This window comes from Zootoca vivipara, chromosome 9, assembly GCF_965207765.1.
Source record: "Zootoca vivipara chromosome 9, rZooViv2.hap1.1, whole genome shotgun sequence".
Taxonomy (NCBI): Eukaryota; Metazoa; Chordata; class Lepidosauria; order Squamata; family Lacertidae; genus Zootoca; species Zootoca vivipara.
Genome location: NC_142592.1, coordinates 30090350 through 30117831, shown reverse-complemented (window position 1 = coordinate 30117831; position 27482 = coordinate 30090350). Strand labels below are relative to the sequence as shown.

At 42.2% G+C, this 27482-nt stretch overlaps 2 protein-coding genes across 4 annotated transcripts; one reads left to right on the top strand and one right to left on the bottom strand.

Annotated features, from left to right (window-relative positions):
• KRR1 (KRR1 small subunit processome component) lies at window positions 1-7919 on the top strand. 3 transcript variants are annotated; one of them, XM_088676841.1, is made up of 10 exons: window positions 1-131; window positions 1100-1275; window positions 2102-2236; window positions 2493-2618; window positions 2798-2881; window positions 4066-4122; window positions 4473-4643; window positions 5878-5955; window positions 6046-6139; window positions 7193-7919. In XM_088676841.1, exons 1-10 carry the CDS (start codon window positions 53-55, stop codon window positions 7324-7326), a joined length of 1134 nt encoding a protein of 377 aa, XP_088532967.1. In that variant the 5' UTR covers window positions 1-52; the 3' UTR covers window positions 7327-7919. The 3 variants fall into 3 exon arrangements, with proteins under 3 accessions (XP_088532967.1, XP_034984108.2, XP_088532966.1); XM_035128217.3 differs by having other exon boundaries at window positions 1097-1275; XM_088676840.1 differs by having other exon boundaries at window positions 1-210; window positions 1068-1275.
• LOC118091338 (glioma pathogenesis-related protein 1-like) lies at window positions 7830-24221 on the bottom strand. Its single transcript, XM_035128218.3, has 5 exons — window positions 23953-24221; window positions 18994-19239; window positions 15540-15649; window positions 10587-10669; window positions 7830-8443 (listed from the first exon to the last, which is right to left on the bottom strand). Exons 1-5 carry the CDS (start codon window positions 24133-24135, stop codon window positions 8280-8282), a joined length of 786 nt encoding a protein of 261 aa, XP_034984109.2. The 5' UTR covers window positions 24136-24221; the 3' UTR covers window positions 7830-8279.
• Window positions 24222-27482: the final 3261 nt, after the last annotated feature.

Sequence of the window (27482 nt, the reverse complement as noted above, 5' to 3'; positions counted from 1 at the left end):
GCGCTTCCGGGTCGCCCAGGTGCAGCGTTTGCCGGGTGGAGAGAGGGGCACCATGGCGACCCTCAAGGAGGCTGAGAGTGAGGAGGGAGCCGCGGCGGGGCGGACTCCCAAAGCCAAGAAAGCGAGCAAAGGTGACGTCATATTTTCCCCCCCCTCCACGCGTAGGTGTTTCACGCGGGTTCCTCCCGCCACGTGCGGTGCTTTTTCGAGGTTTGGGTCGCTTCGTATTCTGTAGACCCCCGTGAAACTCGCCTTGGTCCTTGGCATGCCTTGGCTACTTTTTGTGTGTCTTGTTTCCTTTGGGGGAGAGGGAAGAAGGGTTAGGAAGGAGTATTTCAAAATTGGCCACTTCTTGCTTTTGTTTTTCAATAATAATAATAATAATAATAATAATTTGATTTATTTTTATACCCCGCCCATCTGTCTGGGCTGGTTTTCCAACAAAAGATTAAAAATACATTAAAACAGGCATCACCAGACTTGGCCCTCCAGATGTTTTGGGACTACAATTCCCATCATCCCTGACCACTGGTCCTGTTAGCTAGGTATGATGGGAGTTGTAGTCTCAAAACAGCTGGAGGGCCGAGTTGGGGGATGCCTGCATTAAAACAGTCATTAAAAACTTCCCTAAACAAGGCTGCCTTCAGATGTTTTCTAAACGTCAGATAGTTGTTTATTTCTTTGACATCTGATCTATGCTTCTTGGGAAACATAAAGAGATTGCACTATTTTCTGGTGGCGTGAGCTTTTCTGGCACGCAGAAAGGTGGTGCCCAGTCGGTGGAGGACTAAGTCAAGGCCGAGATGGGTGAACTAGCTTGTAATGGTAATGTTCCGCGTGGAAATGATTTCCCAGAAGCCAAGTTGTGTATGTTTCTTTAAGGTTGCAATTTGGAATATTGCAGGGCATTTTTGTAGCCTGGTTTATTTATTTTACAGCTGCTGTACTGCTTCCCGAAGGTTTGCGTGTTTTTCTCACTTCAGATTTCAAAAAAAACATCTGGAGTAGTAGTTGTGGCACCTTCCTTGGTCTCTCCTGCATTAGTCCCTCCCCACTTTTTCATTTAGGGAAAACGAATATGTTTCTTTATTGCTAGCAGTGGACGATTCTGAACTTCTCACTGTTCCTGATGGGTGGAAAGAGCCAGCATTTGCAAGGGAAGATAATCCTAGAGGTCTCCTGGAAGAAAGCAGCTTTGCCACTCTTTTCCCAAAATACAGAGAAGCTTATCTGAAAGAATGCTGGCCACTGGTGCAGAAAACTTTGACGGAACATGTAAGAATATTTTCTATACTTAAATGGAGCCTGTTAACTTTCCACTTAAGAGTCTAGATTGCTGATGGCCCAGGTTGTGTTCTTATCTCTGCTTCCATGAATGGAAACGGGCACAGGGGCTCCAGTTACTTAAAAGAATAAATGACTGTTTTCACAGCATTTTACATTACTCTGTGAGCATCTATCTACTGTTTAGAAGTGGGAGCAGCCTGCAAGATCCATTGGAAATAAATCACATGTTTCTCAGTAGCAGATGTTTGAAGTAACATGAGATCTATGTGATGTTAATGGATATTTTTGCAGTTAGCAGGAATAATTACCGGGAATCTTTAATGCTGATTCCACATTTTGTTTGGAGGGTCCTTTGGCCAATATGTTCTCAATGGGATTTTTTCTCCATGTGTCCACTTCCTCCTCATTGTTGCAAGTTCATTTGGCTGCCTCTCTGGGCCCATTCTGACCTCTTTTCAGAGGGAAAGAATAAGCCATGTGCAGATTACTGCTCTTCTTTGCTCCTCTCTTGGTTCACTCAGAGAGGGTAGGTACTGTAAATAAGCTGCAAAAGCAAGGAGGAACAGCAGTAACAAGACCAAGAATGATCTCCCTACTGGAGCATGATACCAGTCCTGAAAGTCCTGTTAATTTAAAAATGTTTCTTTACAATTCCTATGTCACACTCATGAAAATTATCAAAATAACTTCCTTTTTGTTCGTTTGGTATTCAATATATATTCTGATTGTAAAATTTGTTTTTCAATTTAAAACCCTGAGCCTGTTAAACAGTAAAGTTTCTATATAGCCTGTTACTTCCATCTTTGTCTTACAGCACATCAACGCAGCTTTAGACTTAATAGAGGGAAGCATGACTGTCAGCACAACAAAGAAGACCTTTGACCCATATATAATCATCAGAGCCAGAGACTTAATAAAGCTTTTAGCAAGAAGTGTTCCATTTGAGCAGGTTTGTTCAGTGATAAAATAATTGTGGTCTGCCATTGCTACATTTCTATTAAATTGTCAGTGAATTTTGTCAGGGGGGAAAACCCACAAATCTGTGAATTAATATCCTGGATTTATTAGAATAGTCATTCAGTGGAAGTGGCAGTCTAACTTGGATGTAGAATCATTTTGCAGAATAGTTTCTCAGAGTGAAGTAATATTAAATAAGTTTCTGCCCATATTTGTGTCTGTTTAACTGTCTCTGCTGTTCCATTTAGGCTGTACGTATCCTTGAAGATGACGTTGCATGTGACATTATTAAAATTGGGTCCTTGGTCAGAAACAGAGAAAGATTTATAAAAAGAAGACAAAGACTTATTGGTCCCAATGGATCTACTCTCAAGGTTGGTCTTACATACTTACAGATCAATCCTATGTATGTTTACTTAGAAATAAGTCACAGTCTGTGCAGTGTGGTTTACTTCCTGTGAGTGAATTTAAGACTGAAGCCTTAGTGTTTGTTAAGAAAGCTGCTTACATGATTTGAGTCCTGAAATATTTCCCATATTTTTTCCTGACATAGGCCCTGGAATTGCTAACAAACTGCTACATCATGGTTCAGGGGAATACCGTTTCAGCTCTTGGACCTTTTAATGGCTTAAAAGAGGTAAGATCTCTTTTCCACAGGAAATAATGTTCTAGAAATTCCATGCAGTTAATCCCCCCCCCCAAAAAAAACCCTGGTAATTATACCTTACTAGTATCTTGAAGCCTGTTGAAATAACGGGTGCTAGAGCGCATGTCGCGGCAGCGGCAAGACCGGATCGCAACCCCGGCGCTCGGCTATATGAGAAGCCAGGGCCGCGGCGCCGCCTCCTCGGCCAGGCCTGGCCCGGCCTACAGGGAGTAGGCTCGCCGGCCCCGGGATCCACCCACCGTCGCCTCCTTTCCGCCCTTTGGTTGCCTGCCGCATGAGGGCGAGGCGCGCCCGTGAGGAGCCGCGAGGGGCGGCCGGAGCTGCCGGGAGGTGGGGGTCCCGCCATTGTCCCGGCCAGAGGTGTCGCGCTCCTGCTGCTGCTGGAGGAGAAGGAGGAAGGAGCCCGGAGCTCGAGGCGGCCGCTCCGGCTGTGAGGGGATTGAAGGGGAGCGGCCGGCCGGGGGGGGGGACGGTCCTCTTGCCCACCTCGCCGCCTCAGCCTGGCTCGTCTCCCTGCCGGGCCGAGCGGGCACCAAGCTCCCCTCTCCGAAGTGCCTCTTCGTCCAATCCCTGTGTCCGTGGGGCACAGGGACACAGGGACTGGACGCAGGGACACTTGCATATTATTATATAGGATTTAAATGTTCAGTTTTTGTCCAAGGAATTCACTTTGTTATTACACTGTTAGTCGCTGGCATACGCTGGCATAGAACTTTTATCATGCAGCTAAGTTCTGTGGTCCTTTTGTATTAGACAAAAAGTGCTTTAAGCACCAAGTATTTGCATCTAGTAAATGCACTAGGACAAGTGGAAAACATGATGTCAAAGTTTTTGCTAGACACACACACAAATTTCCTTACATGGGTGCAGTATTGCTTCAGGGTACAAGTACCAAAAATGTTAACTATTGCCTAAACTGTCCATAGCATGCAAGCTTTTCTGGAAACTCTAGGATCAGTTTGTCGGTCTGCTTCTTCCAAAACTTAGTGAATGGTTCTGAAAAGATCAATTAAATATAAGATTTATTAAATAAACATTGCTTATTGAAATAGGCTTCTTAGTATTATCTTTTAAAATACAGTGGTTTATAAATTAAGCAGTTTAGCCATTAAAACTACTCCATTTGCATTCTTTTTTTTCAAAAAAAAATCTAGGTTAGGAAAGTTGTTCTTGATACAATGAAGAATATTCATCCCATATACAACATCAAGGTGAGTACAGTTTTCTTTATTGCATAAAATGTAAGTATCACTCTTTCCTTCTTAGTCTAACAATTTTCAGTTGAGGTGCTGGTTACCTTTTAAACATTCTCCTATAACAAAATTATTTTGTCATTGGTCACATTGAAAAACATGAAAAGAACATAGCATAATTAGGCTTGATTACTTAGTTTATAAATCTGATCATTCTTCCATTTGATACCTTACATTACAGTATCTGCTATAATTAAATTATGTTGTTATTTATCTACTATAACCTCGCTTTCTCTGTGTCTCTGTATTTTTAAAAATGGAGCAGAGCAAATATTATGTTCTAATTTGTTGTTTTAATGTAATTGAAGACTCTGATGATTAAAAGGGAATTGTCAAAAGACCCCGAATTAAGATTGCAGAACTGGGAACGTTTTTTGCCTAAATTCAAACACAAGAATTTAAACAAACGGAAAGAACCACAGAAGAAAAATGTCAAGAAGGAATATACTCCCTTCCCACCTCCACAACCAGAGAGTCAGGTCTGTTATATATATCTCTTGAATTTTACTGAAGAACATTGATGAGTTTGAATTAATTGATTGCATGTCAAGGTATCCAAATATACATTTAAAAGGGAATTTGCCTGCCTTTCTGTCTCAACAAAGGAAATCTCAAGGCAGTGGCAAATAAGAATAGTCAGAAGAGTAGAATCTACAATCTGTATAAAAGTGTTGCAGTACTAACACTTGACAGAGCTGTGCAGCCTTCACAGCATCCAGAGCTCTACTGCTTGTGCCAGCCTGGGGCTTGAAAAAGTCTACATGTTTACTGTGCCAGCTCTAGGTTGTCACAGCAAACCAGTTTAAATGAAGCCCCTTGCTATAGTTTGCTGGAAGCTGAAGCAGCTTAGGAACCAGGGCTGCCTCTTGCTGACACAGACAGACATAACTCCTCTGCTTTACTCAAACCACCTCTAGTTTGGCGGATCAGGGGTTTGGATTGCTCTGTAAAGCAGATGACAATTTCCTACCAGAACGATAGCAAATGTATGCTGGCCATTTTGAATTTAATTTGTTTCACTTAGGTGTGGATGAAAATTATGCTGGCCTTAAGGTGGGGAGTGGAGAAATGAAAACAGAGCTTCTGCATTATTAATAGTCATGTAAAGGGAAATTTCAGCAGGGGTTGCTTGCATGTTAACCCCCTGCTGAAATTTCCATGGTCACTCTTGATAGGTTTAGTGAGTTGTAGTGTTTAATAAATGTTTCCTCATATGTACAAATGACTCCGCAATTGCATATTTATTTGGTGTTGGTGACTAAATACTATTTTGTATTATTTATAGAGACATTTTAGTTTTTACTTAAACTGTTTATTTGCTACCAGTTTCAAAACTTAGAGCCATTCATATAAAATTATTTGCCATCCAAAAGAAATTTGCTGATTGCTTGACTCTGAATGCTTCACTCAGAAATAAGTCTCATTAAGTGGAGTTTATTCATAGTATATGGGTATCAGAACTGCAGGGTAAGTTATGGTAGTACTTAATCCATTTATGATCCTTTGTGTACTGCGTGCTCATACATAAAACCTTAGTTAAACACTGCCAGTTTTGTAGAATTTGCTGGAGCTTCATTTCAATACGTACTTTTGGGAGAAAGGAAAGAATACAGATTTAATGAATATTTTTTTAAAAAATGCCTTCTGATTATTTTATACTTTAAAAAAATTATTCAGTATGGAACATACTAATCATAATTTTTATTTTTACAGATTGATAAGGAATTGGCAAGTGGTGAATATTTCTTGAAAGAAAGTCAAAAGAAGCGTAAGAGGGTAGAGGAGATAAAGGTACAGCTACTCTGTCTTTTGAAGTTGTTTTAAAATATGCATGTTAACTGTATGTGCTCTGTCTGAAATGTATGACCTTTTCAAACTTAGGCAAAACAAGCAGAAGCAATCAGTCGGAGGCAAGAGGAGAGAAACAAAGCTTTTATTCCACCCAAGGAAAAACCAGTTGTAAAACCAAAGAAAGGTAAGATGGGTCCAAATTATTATTTGCTGTAAAAAAAAACCCAACACCTTTTATAATTGAGTTCTCTTTTCAGTACTGACATGATGAAAGGAAAATATTTTGGCCTTTCTGTGTACAGTAATGAATTAATGTTGGCCTCCAATGCTGACATGGTAACAAGTCTTCTGAGGAAGAGAAAAGTGAAGGAATTATGTTTCTGGTTAGTGATGTGTTAAACACACAAGCAGCCTGCTGGATCACACCAAAGGCTCATTTCATCTAGCATCCTGTTCTCACAAAGGCCAAACAGGCCTGCTGCAAGGCCATGAGCCCATCCTGAGTGATGCATCTCCCACCTGTGATTCCCAGCAGCTTGTGTTTGGAAGCATACAGTATTGCTACCACCAGGGGAGGGAGAACATAGCCACTATGTCTACTAGTCATTGATGGCTTGAACATTAATGAAGGATAACACCAAGTAACAAGTAGTGCCGTAGTTCTGGAGAGTTGCTTCAAACTGCTTGATCATTTTGGTTGCCTATTTTTGAACCTTTTCCAGTGCTGCAGTATAATTTTGAGGTGAGATGACTAGAACTGTTCACAATATTTCAGATGCAGTTGCACTATATATTTATTTAATGACATTGTATTGGCAGTTGTATTTTTTAATCCCTTTCTTAATGACTGCTAATGTAAATTGCTTTTCACAGCTGCAACACACAGAGTCAACATTGTAGTCAAGGTTAGCCCTGTGGTTAAGGAAGAGAGCCTTTAACCACCATCCCAGGTTCTGATGACACTAAACCCAAATCTTTGCTTAACTGCCATCCTGTGCTGCCGTAAAAGAGCCTGAGGAGTTGGTGCAAGCTCTTCTCTGGGAGGCAGTACATTCACGCGGTCATGGTAATTCACTCTAGCTAATAAATGACATGTGAATCAGGACAGGTTTTGCTAAGCACAACTTGATGTCATGTTACTTGGTTCAGTGGATGTTTGTAAAAGTTTTGACTATACATTGGGGGTCCAATTTGTTTTCCTAAAAATATATAACCCATATTTTATTTTTTTATGTAGCTTCGGCTGAAACAAAAATTGATATCCAAGCTATTAAAGAAAAGGTTAAAAAGGCAAAGAAGAAGAAGTTGGGAGCACTTCCAGAGGAAGAAGTAAAGTTAAAAATTGCAGCAGATGCAAAGAAAAAGAAATGATCTTTCCTTAAGGTTGTAGTGCTCCATTTTTTTCCAGGAGGAAGTTTTCATAAACTGCAAACTACTTGCAAATCTCACTTTCTCCATGGCCTGGAAACCCACCCCCAGTGATTTCAAGGTTTGCAGAAAGTAAAATTGGTAGCTTGTTCTTTGCATTGTAAGTTTTTTGTATGAAGGTTTTTAGCATACACAATATTACCAGAGATATTATTTTGTACAGTATATTGTGGGGTCATTTGCAATCACAAATCCTGTTTTATCCCTCTGTAACAGAGGAATTTGGGGTGGGGATGCAGTAGTTGCATAGCTGCCAAGTTTTCCCTTTTCTCGCGAGGAAGCCTATTCAGCATGAGGGGAAATCCCTGTAAAAAAGGGATAACTTGGCAGCTATGTAGTTGTGAGGATAGCAAAGCAAGACTTGTTTGCATGCCCAGCTGCCTGCACACCTGTACCTGGCATTTATTTGTGATATTGTGATGTGTGACTTAGGGAAAGAAGGCAGATTCTGAGAAAATGTTAAATTTTATTTTCCCCAAGTACTGTTTACATTTTAGACCCTACCAACAATTTACATAAACTATTTTTATGCCTCCTCCCTGATATGCTTTATTGATGTACATGAACACATAAATGCATTAAAATCAGGTAAGTAAAGAAATAAACCATCCCAGAAACAGACATAAACCACTTTTGAACCATGAACTAAAAGGGTTTCACTGCTGTCAATTTTTAAACATCTAAATAACTTCAAAACAAAACAGGCCAGGATAGCCAGTGTGCTGTCCTGCAGATGTCTGACTACAGTTCATGGGATTTGTTGACTAGCCTGCTCTAAAGCAGACTTCTGACTTGACATTTAATCGTTAATCCCATGTACCAGTTGACTTGCTTAATTCACCAGCTCTTTAATATTTTCCTCACACAGTTCAGAAATTTAGTTTTCCATTGCTAGTTTATTCATTAAAAAATATTGTGGGATAATGTCGCTTCACAAAGAAGACTGCTGCTAAAGTCCCTAAAGCAAAAGATGGTCTCAATATTAGAATGGTGATACAGTACTGGTCACAAGTTGACTCCTTCTGGACTTTAGTTTCAGTTGACTGATCCTGGACTTTACCTATAAATAAAAGTAAAAAGACATAGAGTAGCTGAAGTTTGAAACTTCCTAGATTATTAGGCTTGTAAATAATGCTCAAAATAAAAACTTATTGGGGTCTATGCAAAAAGCCAGAGTTCATGGTCTTCATTTTAGGACCATAGGCAGCCTGCTGTTTAAGAAATACAGTGGTGCCTTGCAAGACGAATTTGATTCGTTCCAGGACTCAATTCGTCTTGCGAGTCGCGGTTTCCCATAGGAATGCATTGAAACGTAATCAATGCGTTCCTATGGGCTCTGGGGGACTGGCAGCGGCGCTTGCTCTCTTGGCTCGGGGGAGGCAGGCAGGCAGTTCCTATCGGCTCTGGGGCTGTGGCCGCCTGCCTTCCCCGAGCCAAGAGAGCAAGCGCCGCTGCCAGTCTTCCGGAGCCCATAGGAACGCATTGATTAAGTTTCAATGCATTCCTATGGGAAACCGCGAGCCGATGTCGGCTGTGTGTGAGGCGGCGGGGGGGGGGGAGAAGTGGAGAATAAGAATCCTTATTCTCCGCTTCTCCCCCCGCCACCGCACCGTGGACACCCGGGAGCATCAGATGGGGCTTCGGAGAAGCCCCGCGCCTTCTCCGAAGCCCCGTCTGATGTGTGCGAGGCGGCGGGGAAGCGGAGAATAAGGATCCTTATTCTCAGCTTCTCCCCACTGCGACACCCGGCTCCGGGTGCTGCTTGCCGGGGCTGCCACCACCTGGCTTCCCTGAGGGGAAGACAGGCCGTGGCAGCCCCTGCACTATGGTCTTGCAAAGCGCGGCCATAGAAAACCTTGTCTTGCGATTCCCTCGCGCAACTCGTTCATCTTGCAAGGTACCACTGTAAATCTGTGACCCCCCTCCCCTCTTCCATGCCTCTACAAAGTCAAAACTCCCTGGAGTGTGCTGAAAATATTAGATACATGCAGAAAACTAATTAGTTGACTAATTCTACAGCATGCATCAAATTTGCAAGGGAGTCAGCATTCACAGCTGTCTAGGTATCAGAAACAGAAATTAGGCTACACCAGATTAAATGTTATCAAGATCTTATGGATTGGGAGTTACAGATATGTTGTTCGTGAAAAACAAATCACGTTCTAGAAACAACACATTTCTCACTACAGGGTGCATTGAGGAATGTATCTGGCTGGATATTGGCTGCTGCTGGAAAACTAGCAAAGAGGTTCCAGATCTCACTATGTTTAACTCACCTAAAATAATGGGGAACTTTTTCCCCATGTGAACATTCTGCGTAGAGAAACTTCAGTATGAACAAAGCTGTACACTAACAACCCAGTTCCAACACTATTTTGCAAAGTTGCTACAATTACAGCAATTATTGGTGGCGGGCGGCAGGGAGACACACACAACCAACTACATAATTGCAATTAAAAACCATTGTACAGGCACAAAAATGGACATAAGAGCACTCCCTGGGATTATACTTCCTTCCAAGCAAATAGATACTTCACCAGAAATTTTCTTTGTGATCCATTGTGAAGGGGTGGAGTTCTACAACAGACGCACCACCGCTGAAAAAAAGCCTGAAAATGCGTCCCGATTGTCTGCTCCACACTTAACTTTTTATAAAGTATCACCTCCACATGATCCAATAGACAGTAATGAGTGCAAGTCATCTGTTCTCATATGAGCTTCTACATACATTACATTTCCAGCTTCAGGACCTTGAATATTTACAGCCATCTCTGGCTATTGGTATGACGTAGGATGTCCCTATTTTTCCAGGAGGAGATGGGACTTAACATTAGAACTAGGAGAAGAATCTACCATGGCAAGTTCTAAATACAATACGGTAAAGGTAAAGGGACCCCTGACCATTAGGTCCCCCAACTCTGGGGTTGCGGCGCTCATCTCACATTATTGGCCGAGGGAGCCGGCGTACAGCTGCCAGGTCATGTGGCCAGCATGACTAAGGCGCTTCTGGCGAACCAGAGCAGCACACAGAAACTGTTTACCTTCCCGCTGTAGCGGTACCTATTTATCAACTTGCACTTTTATGTGCTTTTGAACTGCTAGGTTGGCAGGAGCTGGGACCAAGCAACGGGAGCTCACCCCGTCGCAGGGATTCAAACCGCCGACCTTCTTTCACCATGCAAGTCCAATTCATTTTCACTTACCACATAGTTTGTCTACACATGGTTCTTCGTCACACTCGCTGCAGGGTGTTCCTGTTTTGTATGGCCATGTTGGAAAATTGCCACTGTAAAAGAACAGCTTTGTCAGATCACTTAGTGGAAAGGGTGGGGGGTACAGAATGTGAATTAAAGATTCTTATTCCAGTTACATTCAAACTGCTTGCTGTCTGTATAAATTCTTAATAAGTAGAAATAATGAGTAGGAATAATTAGTTTCTCAGCCAGACATAAGAAGGGACATTTTAGGGTATTAAATTGGTGATGCAGCCACCTTTTCGAAATCAAGACTGAACCTACTGCATTCATCAAGTATTATTTCCCAACTATGTGCCTGAGTTTAATGATGGGTTAAACCGCAGTTTGGATTATTGCTGTTTTCTATTGGACAACTGCAGAAAGTGGCAAATGAGATTCCAACTACTCCCCAAGGCACTGATGTATCATGATCCCTTTCTTCTACACATCTAACTGATACAATTTTGAAAATTAATATAAACTGAGAGGTGATACATTTGCCATGCAATAGTTGAAAGGAATTGTTTTATATTGATAGTGCTGATACTGGTCTAGCCATTCCAATGATTAACTGGGAATTTAAACCCCCTCCTCCAATGTAAGATGGGAACCATATATTTGGAGATTTGAGACCAGGTAGGGGCATCACTGTACGATGCTAAGGAAACAAAAGGAGAAACTTTAACATTTAATGATTTTCTGTTGAGTTATATTTTCCCCTTTTGTTTATGTATTTGCATTTGCCGAAACTTGGAGACTGGGAATTGGCAAGCTAAATAAATATTAATGTTCTTAATGTACAATGGAATACATTTGTTTCCATGTCAACTTGTTTTAATAAAGATGTTTTGGGGAAATATTTGTCTATAATGAACTCTCAAACCAAAGCACATGTTATCAGAATCTTACCTACATTGCCTGAACGTAATGTTCATAGGCATCTAAACAATACGAGTTGTTTTTATACCAATACACTAGAATGTGTTTACTGCAAACCTCCCATGTTTAATGAATGCATACCTTTTCTTATTGTTTAAGGTAGGAATGGGGAAGCTGTGGCCCTCCAGGTGTTATTTCTGCTCCCGACAGCCCCAGCCAGTATAGCCACTGTTGGAAGTTGTAGTCCAACAACATCAGGAAGAGCATGGGTTTCCCCCATTACTGGTTTAAGGAATGCCAGAGAGTGATGATGGTAATAATAATAATAATAATAATAATAATAATTATTATTATTATTATTATTATTATTATTATTTATACCCCGCCCATCTGGCTGAGTCTCCCTAGCCACTCTGGGCGGCTCCCAATCAAATATTAAAACAATACAGCATTACATATTCAAAGCTTCCCTAAACAGGGCAATATTACACAAAAGCTCTGGTATTTATAACATACTGAACCAGGCCACTGCTTACAATGGTAAATAGTTTGTGAGAGTCTTGAACCCCAGTCTTCAGGGGTTCCCTGCCTCCCTTCCTCACCCTATTCCTACCGGTAAGTATGATAGAGACACAAGGCACAAGTAGAAGGGGACAACAGAGGACAAGATGGTTGGGCAGTGTTCTCGAAGCTAAATCATGAGTCTGACCAAACTGCGGGAGGCAGTGGAAGACAGGAGTGCCTGGCGTGCTCTGGTCCATGGGGTCACGAAGAGTCAGACACAGCTATATGACTAAACAACCAAAGGTAGAGACAGTGAGGCCTCCATCATCCTGCCTAGGACCAACTTCCATGGACCCTTCCTCTCCTAGAACTTTCTGTCCCCAGCTATTCCGCCAACCTGCATTAGCATTGAAAACTATATTCCCCACCCAGGGTTCAGTAACTATTTTATGATGGACCAGAGAGCAGGCTTAGAATGGTTCATATGTGCAGCATCGGTTCTTAAGATAACCTGATCTTGGACAATTCAGAGCTCTATGCAGATGACACAACCTTGATGGCAGAAAGTGAGGAGGAATTAAAGAACCTTTTAATGAGGGTGAAAGAGGAGAGCGCAAAATATGGTCTGAAGCTCAACATCAAAAAAACCAAGATCATGGCCACTGGTCCCATCACCTCCTGGCAAATAGAAGGGGAAGAAATGGAGGCAGTGAGAGATTTTACTTTCTTGGGCTCCTTGATCACTGCAGATGGTGACAGTAGTCACGAAATTAAAAGACGCCTGCTTCTTGGGAGAAAAGCAATGACAAACCTAGATAGCATCTTAAAAAGCAGAGACATCACCTTGCCGACAAAGATCCGTATAGTTAAAGCTATGGTTTTCCCAGTAGTGATGTATGGAAGTGAGAGCTGGACCATAAAGAAGGCTGATCGCCAAAGAATTGATGCTTTTGAATTATGGTGCTGGAGGAGACTCTTGAGAGTCCCATGGACTGCAAGAAGATCAAACCTATCCATTCTTAAGGAAATCAGCCCTGAGTGCTCATTGGAAGGACAGATCGTGAAGCTGAGGCTCCAATACTTTGGCCACCTCATGAGAAGAGAAGAATCCTTGGATAAGACCCTGATGTTGGGAAAGATTGAGGGCACTAGGAGAAGGGGACGTCAGAGGACAAGATGGTTGGACAGTGTTCTTGAAGCTACGAACATGAGTTTGACCAAACTGCAGGAGGCAGTGCAAGACAGGAGTGCCTGGCGTGCTATGGTCCATGGGGTCACGAAGAGTCGGACACGACTAAACGACTAAACAACAACAACATGGGGGGTTAACATATTCACTTTACATTCAGCCTGGATAGAAACTGGTAATGCAAGTGATTTTTGTGTTAAATGCGGCTTTGCTCCTCCAACACCCTGGTAATGGTCTCTTCAATTAACATAGTATTTAAAAGTAGCCCTGTGTAGAGAGCTTTACAGTAGCCTACTCTTCTCGGCAGTAGCACCTTCCCTGTGGGACACCCTCCCAACTTTTAGAAGACATCTGAAGGCAGCCCTGTATCAGGAATTTTTTTAAATGTTTGACCTTTTATTACGCTTTTATATATGCTGGAAGCCACCCAGAGTGACTGAGGAAACCCATCCAGATGGGCTGGGTATAAATAATAAATTATTAAATTATTATGGATGAAATCAGTGTATATGTGTAATGAAGACTATGTCTACATTCACCAGACAAAGTCTATTGCTTGGAAACCAAGTGGTTAAGGTATAAAGACATATTGGTGGATGAAGGAGATCATTTCAAGTTAAAAACATATGAACAGTTGAAGAATTGTATAAGTGATTGGTTACAATATCATCAAATAAATGAAATGTTTAAAATGGATAAAAATAGGTTTTCAAGCAAAAATGTCTAAATTGAAGATGGAATTGTTAGAGTCTAAAACAAAGAATCTTTCAAAGATGTATAATTTACTGCTGGAATGGCATACTAAAGATGAACAAGTGAAATCTGTAATGATTGATTGGGCAAAAGACGTGGGTCATAACATTATGATGGAGGATTGGGAAAGGTTGTGGAAGAAGAATATAAAGTTGACCACGTGTAATGCTTTAAGAGAAAATATGATGAAAATGATGTATAGATGGTATCTCACACCGGTAAAACTAGCCAAGATTTATCATAAACATGATAACAAATGTTAGAAATGCAAGAAAGCAGAAGGAACCTTTTACCATATGTGGTGGATTTGCCCCCAAGTAAAGAACTTCTGGGAAAAGATTTATAATGAAATGAAAAAAGTGTTGAAAAACACCTTTGTTAAGAAACCAGAAGGTTTTTTACTTGGGATAGTTAGAGAGGAAATACCTTAAAAAGATACTATGATTTTTCTGTATGCCACAACAGCAGTGAGAATTTTATTGGCTAAGAATTGGAAGAGTGAAGATCTACCTACAGTGGATGAATGGCAGATGAAGATGATTGAATTTATGGAACTGGCTGAACTGACCGGGAGACTTCGTGACCAGAGGGAAGAGTCGGTGGAAGAAGATTGGAATAAATTCAAAATAAATTTAAGAAATAATAGCAATATTGGAAATGTTTAATATAAGATTTGGAAGTACATGGAGGTTGTAGAGGAGGATTTGTAGAGGTATTATAAGTGTTAAATAAGAATTGAAATGTTTGTTAAGGAAGTAAGATGAGTATGATATAGAAATTACTAAAGATGATATACATTGAAACACAGTTAGGAGGGACATGAGGAAGTCAACAATGTCAGAACATATGAATGATAAATATGGTTTGTTTTTTCTTTCTGTATTTTTGTGTTTTATGTGATTCTTTGTATTTTTGTATTTCTGTGTTTTATATGTTTTTTCAGTTTTATAAAATCAATAAATATATTTTTAAAAAGACAAGGTCTATTGCTGGATATGCTGTTGATCCTGAAGCTGAACTTTAATTCTTACCATGATCAGAAAGGACTTACTAGCCTTAACCCAAACATAGTTGCCAGCGTCTTGATTCTAGAAGATGCAAGAGTATTTCCTACACAAGAAAACTTCTTGCATGAATAAATCAAAAAGCTCCCTGTAATGCTGCAGCAGTTGCCTACCATGCCCTGAGCGCTCAAGATCACTGGGTCCAGACTCCCTGCAGCCTTAACCAAAATAAACAGCTGCCACCACATTATTCTCCCGCTGTTTGCTAAACTCTGCATATCAAAGCTAACACATGGGATTAGATATATTTTTCTTAAAATTCTTCAGCAGGACAAATCATGATTTTAAATAAGAAAGCAAGAGAAGCACAATCTGAATTTAATAATAATAATAATAATAATAATAATAATAATAATAATAAACAATTCTGTCAACTATCCTACCATACTTGATTTTCCTTTTTCCTATCCGGACCATTAGCCTTTAATGAACAGAACAACCAACCGCCTCTCCTCTGCCTAATCCCATTAAGCTTCTCTAACGTCCAACTGTGCTTCTCAACCGACGCGCTAATCATTCTTTGACACTTACCTAGGCCCATAGTTACAAATGAAATGTGCAGCATTCGATATAGTAAAGCCTGTTATCTGACGACAGTAGAGAACGGCACAACCAACTTTGTAGGTTGCGGCCCAAACCACCTGAAATTAAATGGGTAGATTGTGATGATTATTTAGTATTAATTAAGATTTACAGTAGCTAAAACTAAATCTCTGCTACATTTACATCTACTATATGGACTGTTGGAGTTGCCTCTGTGGCACAGTGGTTACATTCAGGTTGGGAGCTTGGAGACCAGAGTTCAAATTCCAACTCAGCCATAAACTTCCTAGGTGACCTTGGGCCAGGCATCATCTCTCTGCCTAACCTTCCTCGTAGGGTTGTTGTGAGGGTAAAATGGAGAGTATGTCCCCTTGAACTCCTATAGGTAGGGTAGAAATGCATACACACACACACACACACACACACACACACACAGAGAGAGAGAGAGAGAGAGAGAGAGAGAGAGAGAGAGAGAGAGAGAGAGATGGATGTGGGTGCGTAGAACCAATAGAAAACCTGTGGTTTGAAGTTTTAATGGTAGTGAAAAGGGATTAAGAGATAAAGAGTTTCCTTTACAAGCAGGATGACTTAACCAGTGACAGTAAGAACTATCCATGTAACATCAGCATACTCCTTAATATAAGTGCATGTGCCATTCTACCAGAGCTCAAAAATGCTCGGTGTTTCTTCAGACAGGCTGTGCTTCTACTACCGTAATACCGGTAATAAATGACCTCTGCTCTTGAGAGAAACATGACCTTTCTCCCATCCGAATACACGTGAATATATTGTCTCAATTAATAACATGTACACCTTAGGTATCAGATGGGAGGGAAGTGGGTAACTGGCTTGTTATCCTAGCAGCTTATGCTATTGCTATTCTAGAATAATATAGGTGTTTATGGGCTCTGGTCAGTTTGAAGCTAAAGGAATCAGGAGGAGGTTCATTAGGACCACAGGCAAATCAATCTAACTAATCACTGCTCCAGGTAATTTAAGCTATAAAGGGGACAGAACCCATAAGATCTTTAAAGTATTCTGGAAGGAGAAGTAAAGACAAGATCTGGGGATGTGATAACCTGCATTACCCCAACCATCCTTCCAGAGGGAGAAATATACTCCAAGTTGTAGTGGTCAGGTTTAGGGCTAGATGAGCAACTTTTAGCTAAAGATAAATTGCACCACAGTGCTAGACTACTAAATTCAGGCCCAAGAAGCTACTTAGGTTAACCCATAATTTAGCAGACTGCCACTGTTGCACAATGGGGAAGGGATGATTTATTCCTGCAATTCCTTACATTCTTGGTGAGAGCCATATTAATTACCAAGATTAATTCAGGATTGATCAATATATATTTCACTTATCGCCAAATCTACCAGATCCATTTGTCTGATTAGAAATTTTGGATATATAGAGATTAGTTACCTAATACAATGAAAGCTTGCCATCTTCCCTGTATAGAGAAAAAATAAAGTCAGATCTTGAGATTTATCTAGAGCAGTGTGCCATGGAACCCTGGGGTGCCTTGACTGCTGGTCAGTGGTGCCGCAGGCAACACTAGCCTTTGTCCTTCCCTCCCCTCTCTGATACTTCTTGACTCTGCCTCCCAAAGGCTTGCACAGCTGTTTGTTGCAGCAGCCCTGGCCATAAGCTCCCCAGGCGAATGGTATCTCGAATGCTGGTTGCCAGGAGCTGAGGCGGCCTTGGAGTAAGTAAGAAAGCAAGCGGGCAAGGGAGCCAAGCCAACCAGTCCGCCAACTCGGGGGGCAGTCCTCCGTGAGTGACGCCCGGGGGTGTGGGGGTGACAGACACTCAGCCTTCCTGGCCCGCCCCTTGCCTCCGCCCGCAAATGCACAGTCTGGGGTGCCGCTGGCGTGTGGCGGCTCCCTCCAGTGTTCCGCACACACTTGGCGGCCCTTACGGGGTGCCGCTCTCTCGCGGCACCCCTTAACGGGCCGCCGTGCGTGAGTGGTGCTCTGTGGAGCCGCTGCAGGCCAGCGACACCCCGATCGTACTGCGCAAGCGCCAGATCTAGCGCATGTGCAGTCAGCACGGAGTCAGTGACGTCACGGTGCCCCCATGCTGACTGTGCACGCGCTGGATCCGGTGCTATGTAATACGCATGCGTCGTTACGTAGTGACGCCACGCCCCTGGGTGCATGGCAATTTGCTACGCCCCTGCCGCCAGCTCTTCCTGTTGGGAATGGACATGAAGTCCCAATCTGTGGGCAGTGGGAGGAGGCATCTCTCTCTTTGAGGGAGGGGGAGGGCAGTTCAGAGACCAGGGGCAGCAGCTGCAGCTGCCCGTAGGACTGTGAAGGAGAGGAGAGGAGGCTGTTCAAAAGGGAGCATGTCCCCCCCCCAAAAGGGTGAGAGGCTGCCAGCTCTGCAGGTAAGGGGTGACATAACTGGGTTCCTGAGCCCCACAGGGGTGCCACAGAAAGAATGTAGGTGGTCAAGGGAGCCATGGACTCAGAAAGGTTGAAAACATCTGATCTAGAGTAACAGCTAACTTACCCAGCTGCTTTGTTTTTCAAAGCAAAGCAGATTAAGGGATATTGAGGGCTCCCTCCCCCTTTCAGAGTCGGAACTGTAAACTAGACTGCTACTTCGTTCTCTGCCATTAAGTGTGTACAACTAAGATTTCAATGCTGCTTTCCCTCTGTCCAGAAAATACAGTGGTACCTCTACTTACGAATAACTCTACTTACGAATGTTTCTACTTACGAACGGAGCTCCATCCGCCATCTTCGATGCGGTTCACATAGGATTTTTTCTACTTACGAATTTTTAGATAGGGTTGCTTCTACTTACGAATTTTTTCTCCCAATGCATTCCTATTGGATTCGACTTACAATTTTTTTCGACTTACGAATGTGCGTTCGGAACGCATTAAATTCGTAAGTAGAGGTACCACATCATAACACTATTGGTATTTCAGTGGAAAAACCTTGAGATTTAGATGGAAAAATATAACACATGGAGCACTTATACTGAGCTTCAGAATGTTCAATGCTTCACATATATGATGTGAGTTATCTTTCGAATTACCCTGTTATCATCATCATCAATTCAGTTTCTTACTTACCCTTCACAAGGTTCCAGGACAAATTACAGCTATTTAAAAATACATTAACAATTTAAAACATCTGTTAGTAGGTTTCTACTCGTATCTGCATCTGTGGGATACTGTTATGCTTACTGATTAGGGTAAAATCTGAAGCAGAGATTTTCTGACTCACAGCACATGTTAGAAAGCATACTACATCAGCTGTCAAGATGTAAACCAGGCATCCCCAAACTGCGGCCCTCCAGATGTTTTGGCCTACAACTCCCATGATCCTTAGCTAACAGGACCAGTGGTCGGGGAAGATGGGAACTGTAGTCCAAAACATCTGGAGGGCCGAAGTTTGGGGATGCCTGATGTAAGCATTGGCTTACCTGAGTGTAATGTCCACATACATCACTGCAGTATGTGGTATCATAGTTGTAATGCCTGACTTCATTGTACCAATCAGTGAGGGCTGAAGTCACATTAAAAATATGAAGGGAGCCAGTCCAAATATTTTCTCCAGCTGTTGTGAAGTTGGGGTGTACCTTCCCTGGTACTTTGATGTCAGGATTATGTTGAAATCGGCACTTCTTTGCCCAGCCTTTGGCAATCTCTGCTAGTTTGTGGTCCCAGCTCTACAGAAAAGACAGATTATTTCGTTTACAATATAATTTTTAAAAGTTTAGAAGAATTAGGGCTCTTACAAATTTAGCCCCCCCTCCCCCCAAGCATAGCAATAACTGTCAAATTAAGTCTTTTGTCAAATTAAGTCTTCTGTGTTAACTTGAATGTATCGGTGGAGTTCGCAAACTCCTCCACTACTTGTTATGTAAAGGTACCTTGCACCTTTAGATTTTATTTTCTTAAACTATAATTTTTTACTTATTTTTCTAACCCTTTTACTGTTGCCACCATATATCCATGTACCAATTTACCGTATGCCCTAAGTTTACCTACCAGCAGCTATAAGTGTAGGACAGAATAGCACAGTATCAACTTAAAATATAATTTACTTCATTTTCACTTTAATCTTAAATAATTGCTGTTATAAACAGATGATATTAACTTGTATGGTTACTATATGTTGAAGTTCACTTTGCTACTTTTTTTTTTTAGTTAGAATTGTTACACTATAAGGCTATTGTTGTGTTTCAAAAGGAAGATGGGAGATTCAGTTCCATCCCTCTTCAGCTCTATAGCCAATTCCCCTAAACCAGACATCCCCAAACTTCGGCCCTCCAGATGTTTTGGACTACAATTCCCATCATCCCTGACCACTGGTCCTCTTAGCTAGGGATCATGGGAGTTGTAGGCCAAAACATCTGGAGGGTCGCAGTTTGAGGATGCCTGCCCTAAACCATGCTTACCCAGGTAACACTCCAGCTAGGCACTGAGGACTTGCACTCTTCACTCAGGTCCACCACCTCTTCCCTATAGAGCAGGATGGTCCACATTTTCATACCAAGTGGGCCACAATAGTACTTCAACACGGAACCTGTGGGCCACACACTACATTGTTGCAGTGACACCTATCAGCCCCTGCACTGCCTTCTCAAAGTCGGCAAAGTGGGGCGCCAGGCTTTGGGAAAGGAAGTACAAGTCTCTGGCAGGGTCCTACCACCTCCTTCCCAAAGCTGGGAAAGCGCTAACTAGGCTTTGGGAAGGAGGTGGGAGGACTCTAGGACTCAGAGCCCTCATATTTCCTTCCCAAAGCCCAGCACCTCCTTACTTGCAGCCCTCCAGCCAGGGGCGTACCCAGGATCAAAATTAGGGGGGGGCAAGGGGCGGGGGCAAGGGGCGGGAGGGGAGGGGCCACAGTGGGAATGTGGGCGGGGCTACGTGGCCTGCGTCCTCCCAGCTCTTCTGAGGAGGCAGCCCCAGGCTCTTGTTCCCGGCGTGAAGCTCCAGAGGCGCGCAGGGAACGCAAGCCTGGGGCTGCCTCCTCCGCGCCTCCCAGGTCTTCCGAGGAGGCGGCCCCAAGCTCCCTCGCGAAGCTCCAGAGGTGCGCGGGGAACGCGAGCCTGTGGCTGTCTCCTCCACTTACACTCCCCGCTCCCGCTTAGCGCTCCTCCACTTATGCTCCCCTCGCGCCTCTGGAGCTTTGCGCTGGGAGCCGGAGCCTGGGGCTGCCATGCTGCGCCCCTTAGCCTTTTGCTTCTAGGGGGGGCAATTGTCCCCTCCTGCCCACGGCACTGGTCGCCCCTCTGGGCAGCTCGCCCCATCCCCCGGGTGCGCTGTTTCTGCCCCGAGCGCAGATGGCTCAGCCTCCTCCTCCTCTGCTTCCCACCCGGCTCCCCACTGTGACTCCTGGGCTGGCTCCGCAGCCACTGTCCCTGGCTGAGCTGCCCCTGCAGCTGCTCTGCATAGACATCAAGGCACCCAGCCAGAAAAGTGAGTGTGAGTGCCTCGATCCGGGGAGAAAGTGGGGGGAGGGAGGATCTTGGAAGGGTTGAAGGAGCCTGCAGTGTGTGTGTGTGTGCGCGCGCGCGCACGTGTGTGTGTGTGTGCGTTTGCTGCTGCTGACTGGCTGTATTTTGAATTGGGGGAGTGTCTGTTTCTCCTGCTGCAGGGGAGAAAACTACAAAGAAGTGACTTCTTGGTGGAGGTGGTCGGGGTGGGGTGGGGAGAACAAGCGAGGATCCCTCCGTCTCTTACATTTACACCCCACCGCTTTTGCAGCTCGATAGTGGGAGGGGGAGAGGAGAAAGTGCGATGGGTTATGGAAAGGGGGGAGGGCTGGTCTGTTTCTTTCTGGCTGGGGCCGCGCCCCCTGCTTTTTGCATTGAGATTTCTTCTTTCTTTTTAGCTTGGGGGGGGCAGCTGGCTTCTAGAGTAGGGCAGCTGCCCTAACTTGCCCCATGGTGGGTACGCCCTTGCCTCCAGCTCTAGAGTCCTCTAGGTTTTTCTTAGGACTTCTGATGCAGTCTTCATCCTGGTCCAGCACTCTCTGCTTCCTCAGACATTCAGCATCTGACTGACTCGTCTATAGAACTCTCTTGAAGGCTGCCTCTTGGGACGTATGCTCTTAAATGGTTGGATCTGAGGAAGTCTGCAGGGATTTCTTCTATTGGATTTTCTTTAGACTTCCCAAACCTCTAAGCACCAGTGCCCTCTGCCTGCCTCCAGCTTCTAGTTATTCCTGCAACTGATATTCTGTCTTCTTCTTCATGTTTCCTCTGACTAAGCATGACTGAAGTCTAAACAACCCTTTCTTTTTCCAGCCAATCATTTCAAATTTCAGCACATCCCCGCAAATCAGGTTGTAACTATGGTCAAATGCAGGCATGTCCAACAGGTAGATCATGATCTACCGGTAGATCACTGGACATCTGTGGTAGATCACCGGTAGATCAGTGGCTCCCCCCCAAAGAAGCTAAAAAACTTTGGCTCCCCTAAAAAAACCCTCAACACCTTTGCCCTGCACCCCTAAAATGACCTGAACCACCAAAAACAGGGCTTTCCTTCCTTTAAAAAAGTTCAATGTCACTTTCCTCCTTCCTAAAGCACAACAACTTCTACGTGAACCCAAAAAAACAGGGCTCTCCTTCGTAAGAAAAAGCTCAACAACTTTGACCTGAACCCTCCAAAAGGGGGTTGATCACTGTCAGTTTTTAACTCTGTGAGTAGATCTCAGTCTCTTGGAAGTTGGCCACCCCTGGAATGGGTTGAGGAAGAATATACACTGAATGACCAATTAGAACCCACCAGTTTTGAATCTACTGTGCCTGTATATTAAGACAGAAACTTTTCTCCCAAACCTATCCTTGTTTTGAAAGAATTTAACTGGCAGTTAAACAGCCAGTCAAACTATCTGCAGTCCTCCTGCCTTATTACTGTATCTCCACAACTCTCAGCAGAAAGTCAAAATAGTTTACCTACAGTTAGCCATTTTCATTCAACAGTGTGAACTAACACCAACACAAACTTTCTTGTACCCCACCCATCTAACTGGGTTTCCCCAGCCACTCTGGGCAGCTTCAACAAAATATAATAGAACACAATGAAACATCAAACATTAAAAGCTTCCTGAAACAGGAACTATATATTCATTTAAAACAAATTCTTTACCTTAGAAATAAAAATGATAAAGAGTGCTACATGCTGTTCTAATTTAGTTTAGGCTTTATGCATCCATACTTCAGCCCACACTCTCTTCTGCAAGCTAGGGAGTAGCAACACTGAAATTAAGGCCAATCTAGGAAGCAGTGAGCACCTGCTAGCTGCTTAATGATTACTTGCTCTCATCAGGTGCTAACTGAGTGAGATATTGGAGAGTTGATTATGTGGGGCAGGCAGGAGTGGGGGAGTTGTGTTGGCAATGGACATGGAAGCTGGAAGTCATCCAATATCTTATGGGGAAGGGTGGGTAAGATATCAGACAAATGAACAAATTCTCTCCCATAGCTTACAGCTGCTGGGGGATTTTTAAAATATTTTTTTTGGAAGGAAAGGGTTAGCCACCCTACACTGCCCTGATATTAAAGAGCAATCCAAATAATTGCATGTTTTATAATTTTCAACAGTTATCTCAATATGCCTTAGAGCCATCTGCAGTTGCATCTAAGGGGCACATTGCAAAGTTTTGAATCACTATCTTAAAACTGTAAGCATGAAGACAAGCCTCTCTCCATTATCGACAACATACAGTATCATCCCCTCATAATCCTTTCTCTAAAGAATTTATTTTTGTACATTGCTTTGGGTTGCATTGGCAACAAAAGGCAAACAATAAGCTTTAATAATAATAATAATAATAATAATAATAATAATAATAATAATAATAATGGTGGTGGAAGAGTTCTTTAAAACTCAAAAGCAATGACTTTTTGTTCTGATGCATAGCTGTTCCTCATAAAGGTATTGAATTCTTATCCTGGCTGGATTTACCCATAGTTAGTGGTGCTGTGTGCTTTCCAAGCTCCCAAATCAATCCAAACATTATCATGAAAAAGGCACCAGTTTTGCAAGGCACCAGTGTATTCATTTGGACTTTGCTACCTAGGTTGAGCCCCTTAATTCCGATAGTTTGCATCAGATAATGCTATGAAAGCAGCATTGGTGCTATTTGGCTTATAGGAATCAAGTAAAGGAAATATGGTAAGTGCATCAGAAACCCCTTTCAGTTAAAAACAAAAAACATGCCGAAATGCATTTGAAAGAACTTTAGAGGCCATGGCTAGTAAAATACAACTTACATTTCATTAGGAAATGTGATAACACAGGGCTATGCACACACCTGTAGCATCCAATACCTTAATTAAAAACACCTGCCAGTAAGTAATTTTAAATCTTCAAGACACATAAAGCAATGTTTACATTTTCCATAGCTAGAGTGAAAATTCCCTTACCATCCGTTTCATGTTGGTAGCTGGTGGATTCACGCTGGATCGGAATTTGTTATGCCCTCTGACACATTCCTCAATAAAGTGTGGATTTCCAATGTCTGGCAAAGTATTTGACTCATAAAAGTAGCAGGAAACAGAGAGATTCAGGAAAAGCAAAACACCAAAGAAAAAATGGATTTCTGGCATTCTCCAGCCACTGTGTTGATTTCTTAGAGTGCCAAAATGTATTAGCTTTTTAAAAATTCTCTTTGTTGTGCATTTTATATTTAGCTTGAAAACATCAAGCTGCCTTTTATCTCACTTGTTCTGCTTTATAAGAATAAAGACTACAGGAAATGAATCATCGGAAGGAGCTTCAGTAGAAGGCAGAGACCATGAGTCAATTTTGCATCTGAACTGTTCCTTTTCTTATACTTCCTTATATGCTTCTCTAACATCTCTTTGTATGTGTAAGTCCTTTACTATTTAAGTACCATAACGAGCATTATAAAATGCCTCATGTTAGCATGTACAACAATCCTTTTTCAGTAGCTTCTTGATGCAATATATTTTTTAAATGAAATGAATAAACTTCATAAAAGCACCTCTTTGGCACTGGAGATGTGTTTTCCGGATCCACTCTATTCTTGTCACCAATTTGTTTGCTGGGGAAGGGAAGGAAATAATAACAACAACAACAACAACAACACAAAATAAATAATTAAAACAAATATGAAATATAAAAAAACAAGTAAACTTTAAAAAAATCCACAACTGATGACTTGTACAACAGAATATTGGAACTGCAGTGTCCATATACAGAAAAAATTGAATCACTACAAATAATAGAATAATTTAAGTAATAATAGTTCACAATGTCAAAATACTGATAGTTGTCAAGTGTGCAGATCTGTACATATTCCAGAATTGCATGTATAAGATGTGCAATAATGTTAAAACCTCTTCACTCCCCCCACCCCAATTTTGGCTTGTACACCGGTCCTAGTCACATTTCGAAGTGGTTTATGATTTAAGGACTCTTAAGGGGGGGGGGAAATACAGTACTACACTCAACAGTAAAATATCCCATCCAGAATATCCAGTTCCCTCAGCAGCACTTTCTATAAACACAGGTTTAGGTACCTATGCTTATTTAATTTTCTGCTGCCACCAGTTTCCCTCAGAATGCTTTCAAAACCTCCTAATGGCATGTATATAAAACTTAGGTGTGAGATGGGCATCAACACTATAGACAGAATGAACTTGAAATTAAGATCGTTGGTTTATTAAAAGGATACTGTGTATGCAACAGGATACAGTACTGACACTTATATTAGGGACCTCAAAGGCACTAGTTGACAATTTCTGTGGACTCAATAGACAGCAGCCTCTAAGCAGCTTTTACCTCAGGTGATATTCTTTATACCTCCCACCCTAGCCAAATACCTCCAGTATCCTAGTCCTGCTACTGGATACAATCTGCCTCTCTATCCCAAGTCTCCTCTGGTTGTATTTCTGGCTTGCTTGGACAGTTTGTTCAGCTTTAAAAAACCTGCCTGGTAAGACTTTTTACATAGGTCAGCATCTCTTATCAACTCAGTCACCAGCTCCCTTCCCTTGATCTTCGCCACAAAGGGAAAAAATAATTCAAAATGGATATAAATACCAAGGCCTCAGTTTTTCTTGTGTCTATTCGTCACCCCGTCCTCATCAACTCTCTTTCTCCCCTTCAACTCAACTGACTAAATTCAACTCTTTCCCGTATTGACAGTTAACTCCCAACTGACTGGAACTTCCATTCAGTCAGATTCTGCTGCCACCCAGATCACAGAGAATTTACCTGATCCAGGCCCCACCAAGTAAATTCCCAAAGTGATTGTTTCGTTCTTCCCACCCCACAGAACCTTGCAACCAAGATCTACTGCCACAGGCCTGCAACACTGCAACAGTACAAGCCCCAAACCTTTATAGCCGCAGAATATATATATTTCTTTCAAAACATATAGACTTATACACAGCATTTTCCCACATCAATATTTTATATTTTCTGTTTGTCCTAGTATAAAAACCACATGGCCACCCAATAACCACAAAGAGACATATTACTGGAAGAATTTATGAATCTCTTCAGTCCAGGGTCAATGTGCAAATGCACGTGTTTCAGCTATGTTTTTTTCTAAATGAATGTGAGAATGCCAGATGTACAAGTAATGATCCATTTGTGACACAAAACAATACACAAAGCAGGTGCCGTGGGTAGATTAAGGGGTGGGGGGCAGCTGCCCTCCCCTAATCAAGTAAATAAAAAAAATACTTAACTAACTGACCAATCATGTCAGATAGCTTGGTTCTGCCCCAACAAAAATCCTGCCTACACTCATGTAGACACCATTGCATTTTCAGAAGTGTGATGTTCTAAGCATGCAATTCCTTATTGATTGAATTTCACCTGAAATATATATGAACAATATGTGAAGTGGAAGTTAAGCAGCATCAACAGATTTACAATATATAGTTGGATATGTAGTCCCCTGGTAATTTTGAGTGGGGCTATGGATCTCAATAAGAAATTCCCAATTTTGGGGGGATTGCACATTTCCCCTTGATAGCTAGGCTATTAATACAATTTAAGTTCCTATTCTCAGCATCATTCAATGGCAGTTGATGCCCATTGGACCTGCCTGGACTGCTAGTTAAGTCATGCAGGAATGGTGCATGGACTCACCTGTTCAGGTTTTCTCCCCATTCTCTTCTTCCATGCAAAGAAACAATGGACGCTTAAGGACCAGGTTTATGAATACTTAGGACACAACTAAGGGCCCATCTGCACTATACCTTTAAAGCAGTATCATATCACAGTCATGACTTCCCTGTAAAGCAGCATGACAGCTGTAGTTTGTTAAGGGCGCTAAGAGATATTAGGGAGACCCCTATTCACCCCAGAGCTACACAGAATGGTTTAACAATTGTAGCTTTCTGAGATTAATAGAGGTTTGCTAACAATGGAGTGTGTGGATTTGATGGGTTTTGGGGGGGTGGGTAGTTAATGCCTGGCATTCTTCTTGGCAGAGCTGTGCTACACCAGCCCTAGTGTGGAAGAGCCTCCACTGGCATCATTACTATTTTTGGGAAGTTCATTTACAATTATTAGTGTTCAAGAATTATGAAGTGTAGAAAGCAGAGGTATCAACCAATATCTTAGCATAGGATCCCCAGACGACATTGATATAGACAGACAGAATTACAAGAAAAATAGTGATCACATACTTTCTAGGCATTTGCACACCAGTCCCAAATATGTGTTTGGCAATAACAATTCATTCATTATATAGATATGGGCAAAATATTCAATTCCAGATTAGTGAAACTGATTAAATATAAGGTGTATATTTTGGGAAACTGATCACTTATACTTCAAACATATTTTTTGAAAAAAACAGCAGGAAAGAGTTGCATCAGTATTCTGAAATAAGTGTACAGGAAGTGGTTTCTTTAACATGCATGTTGAAACAAAACCAAAACAGGGAAGCCCAGATACAGCATTTTAATCTGAT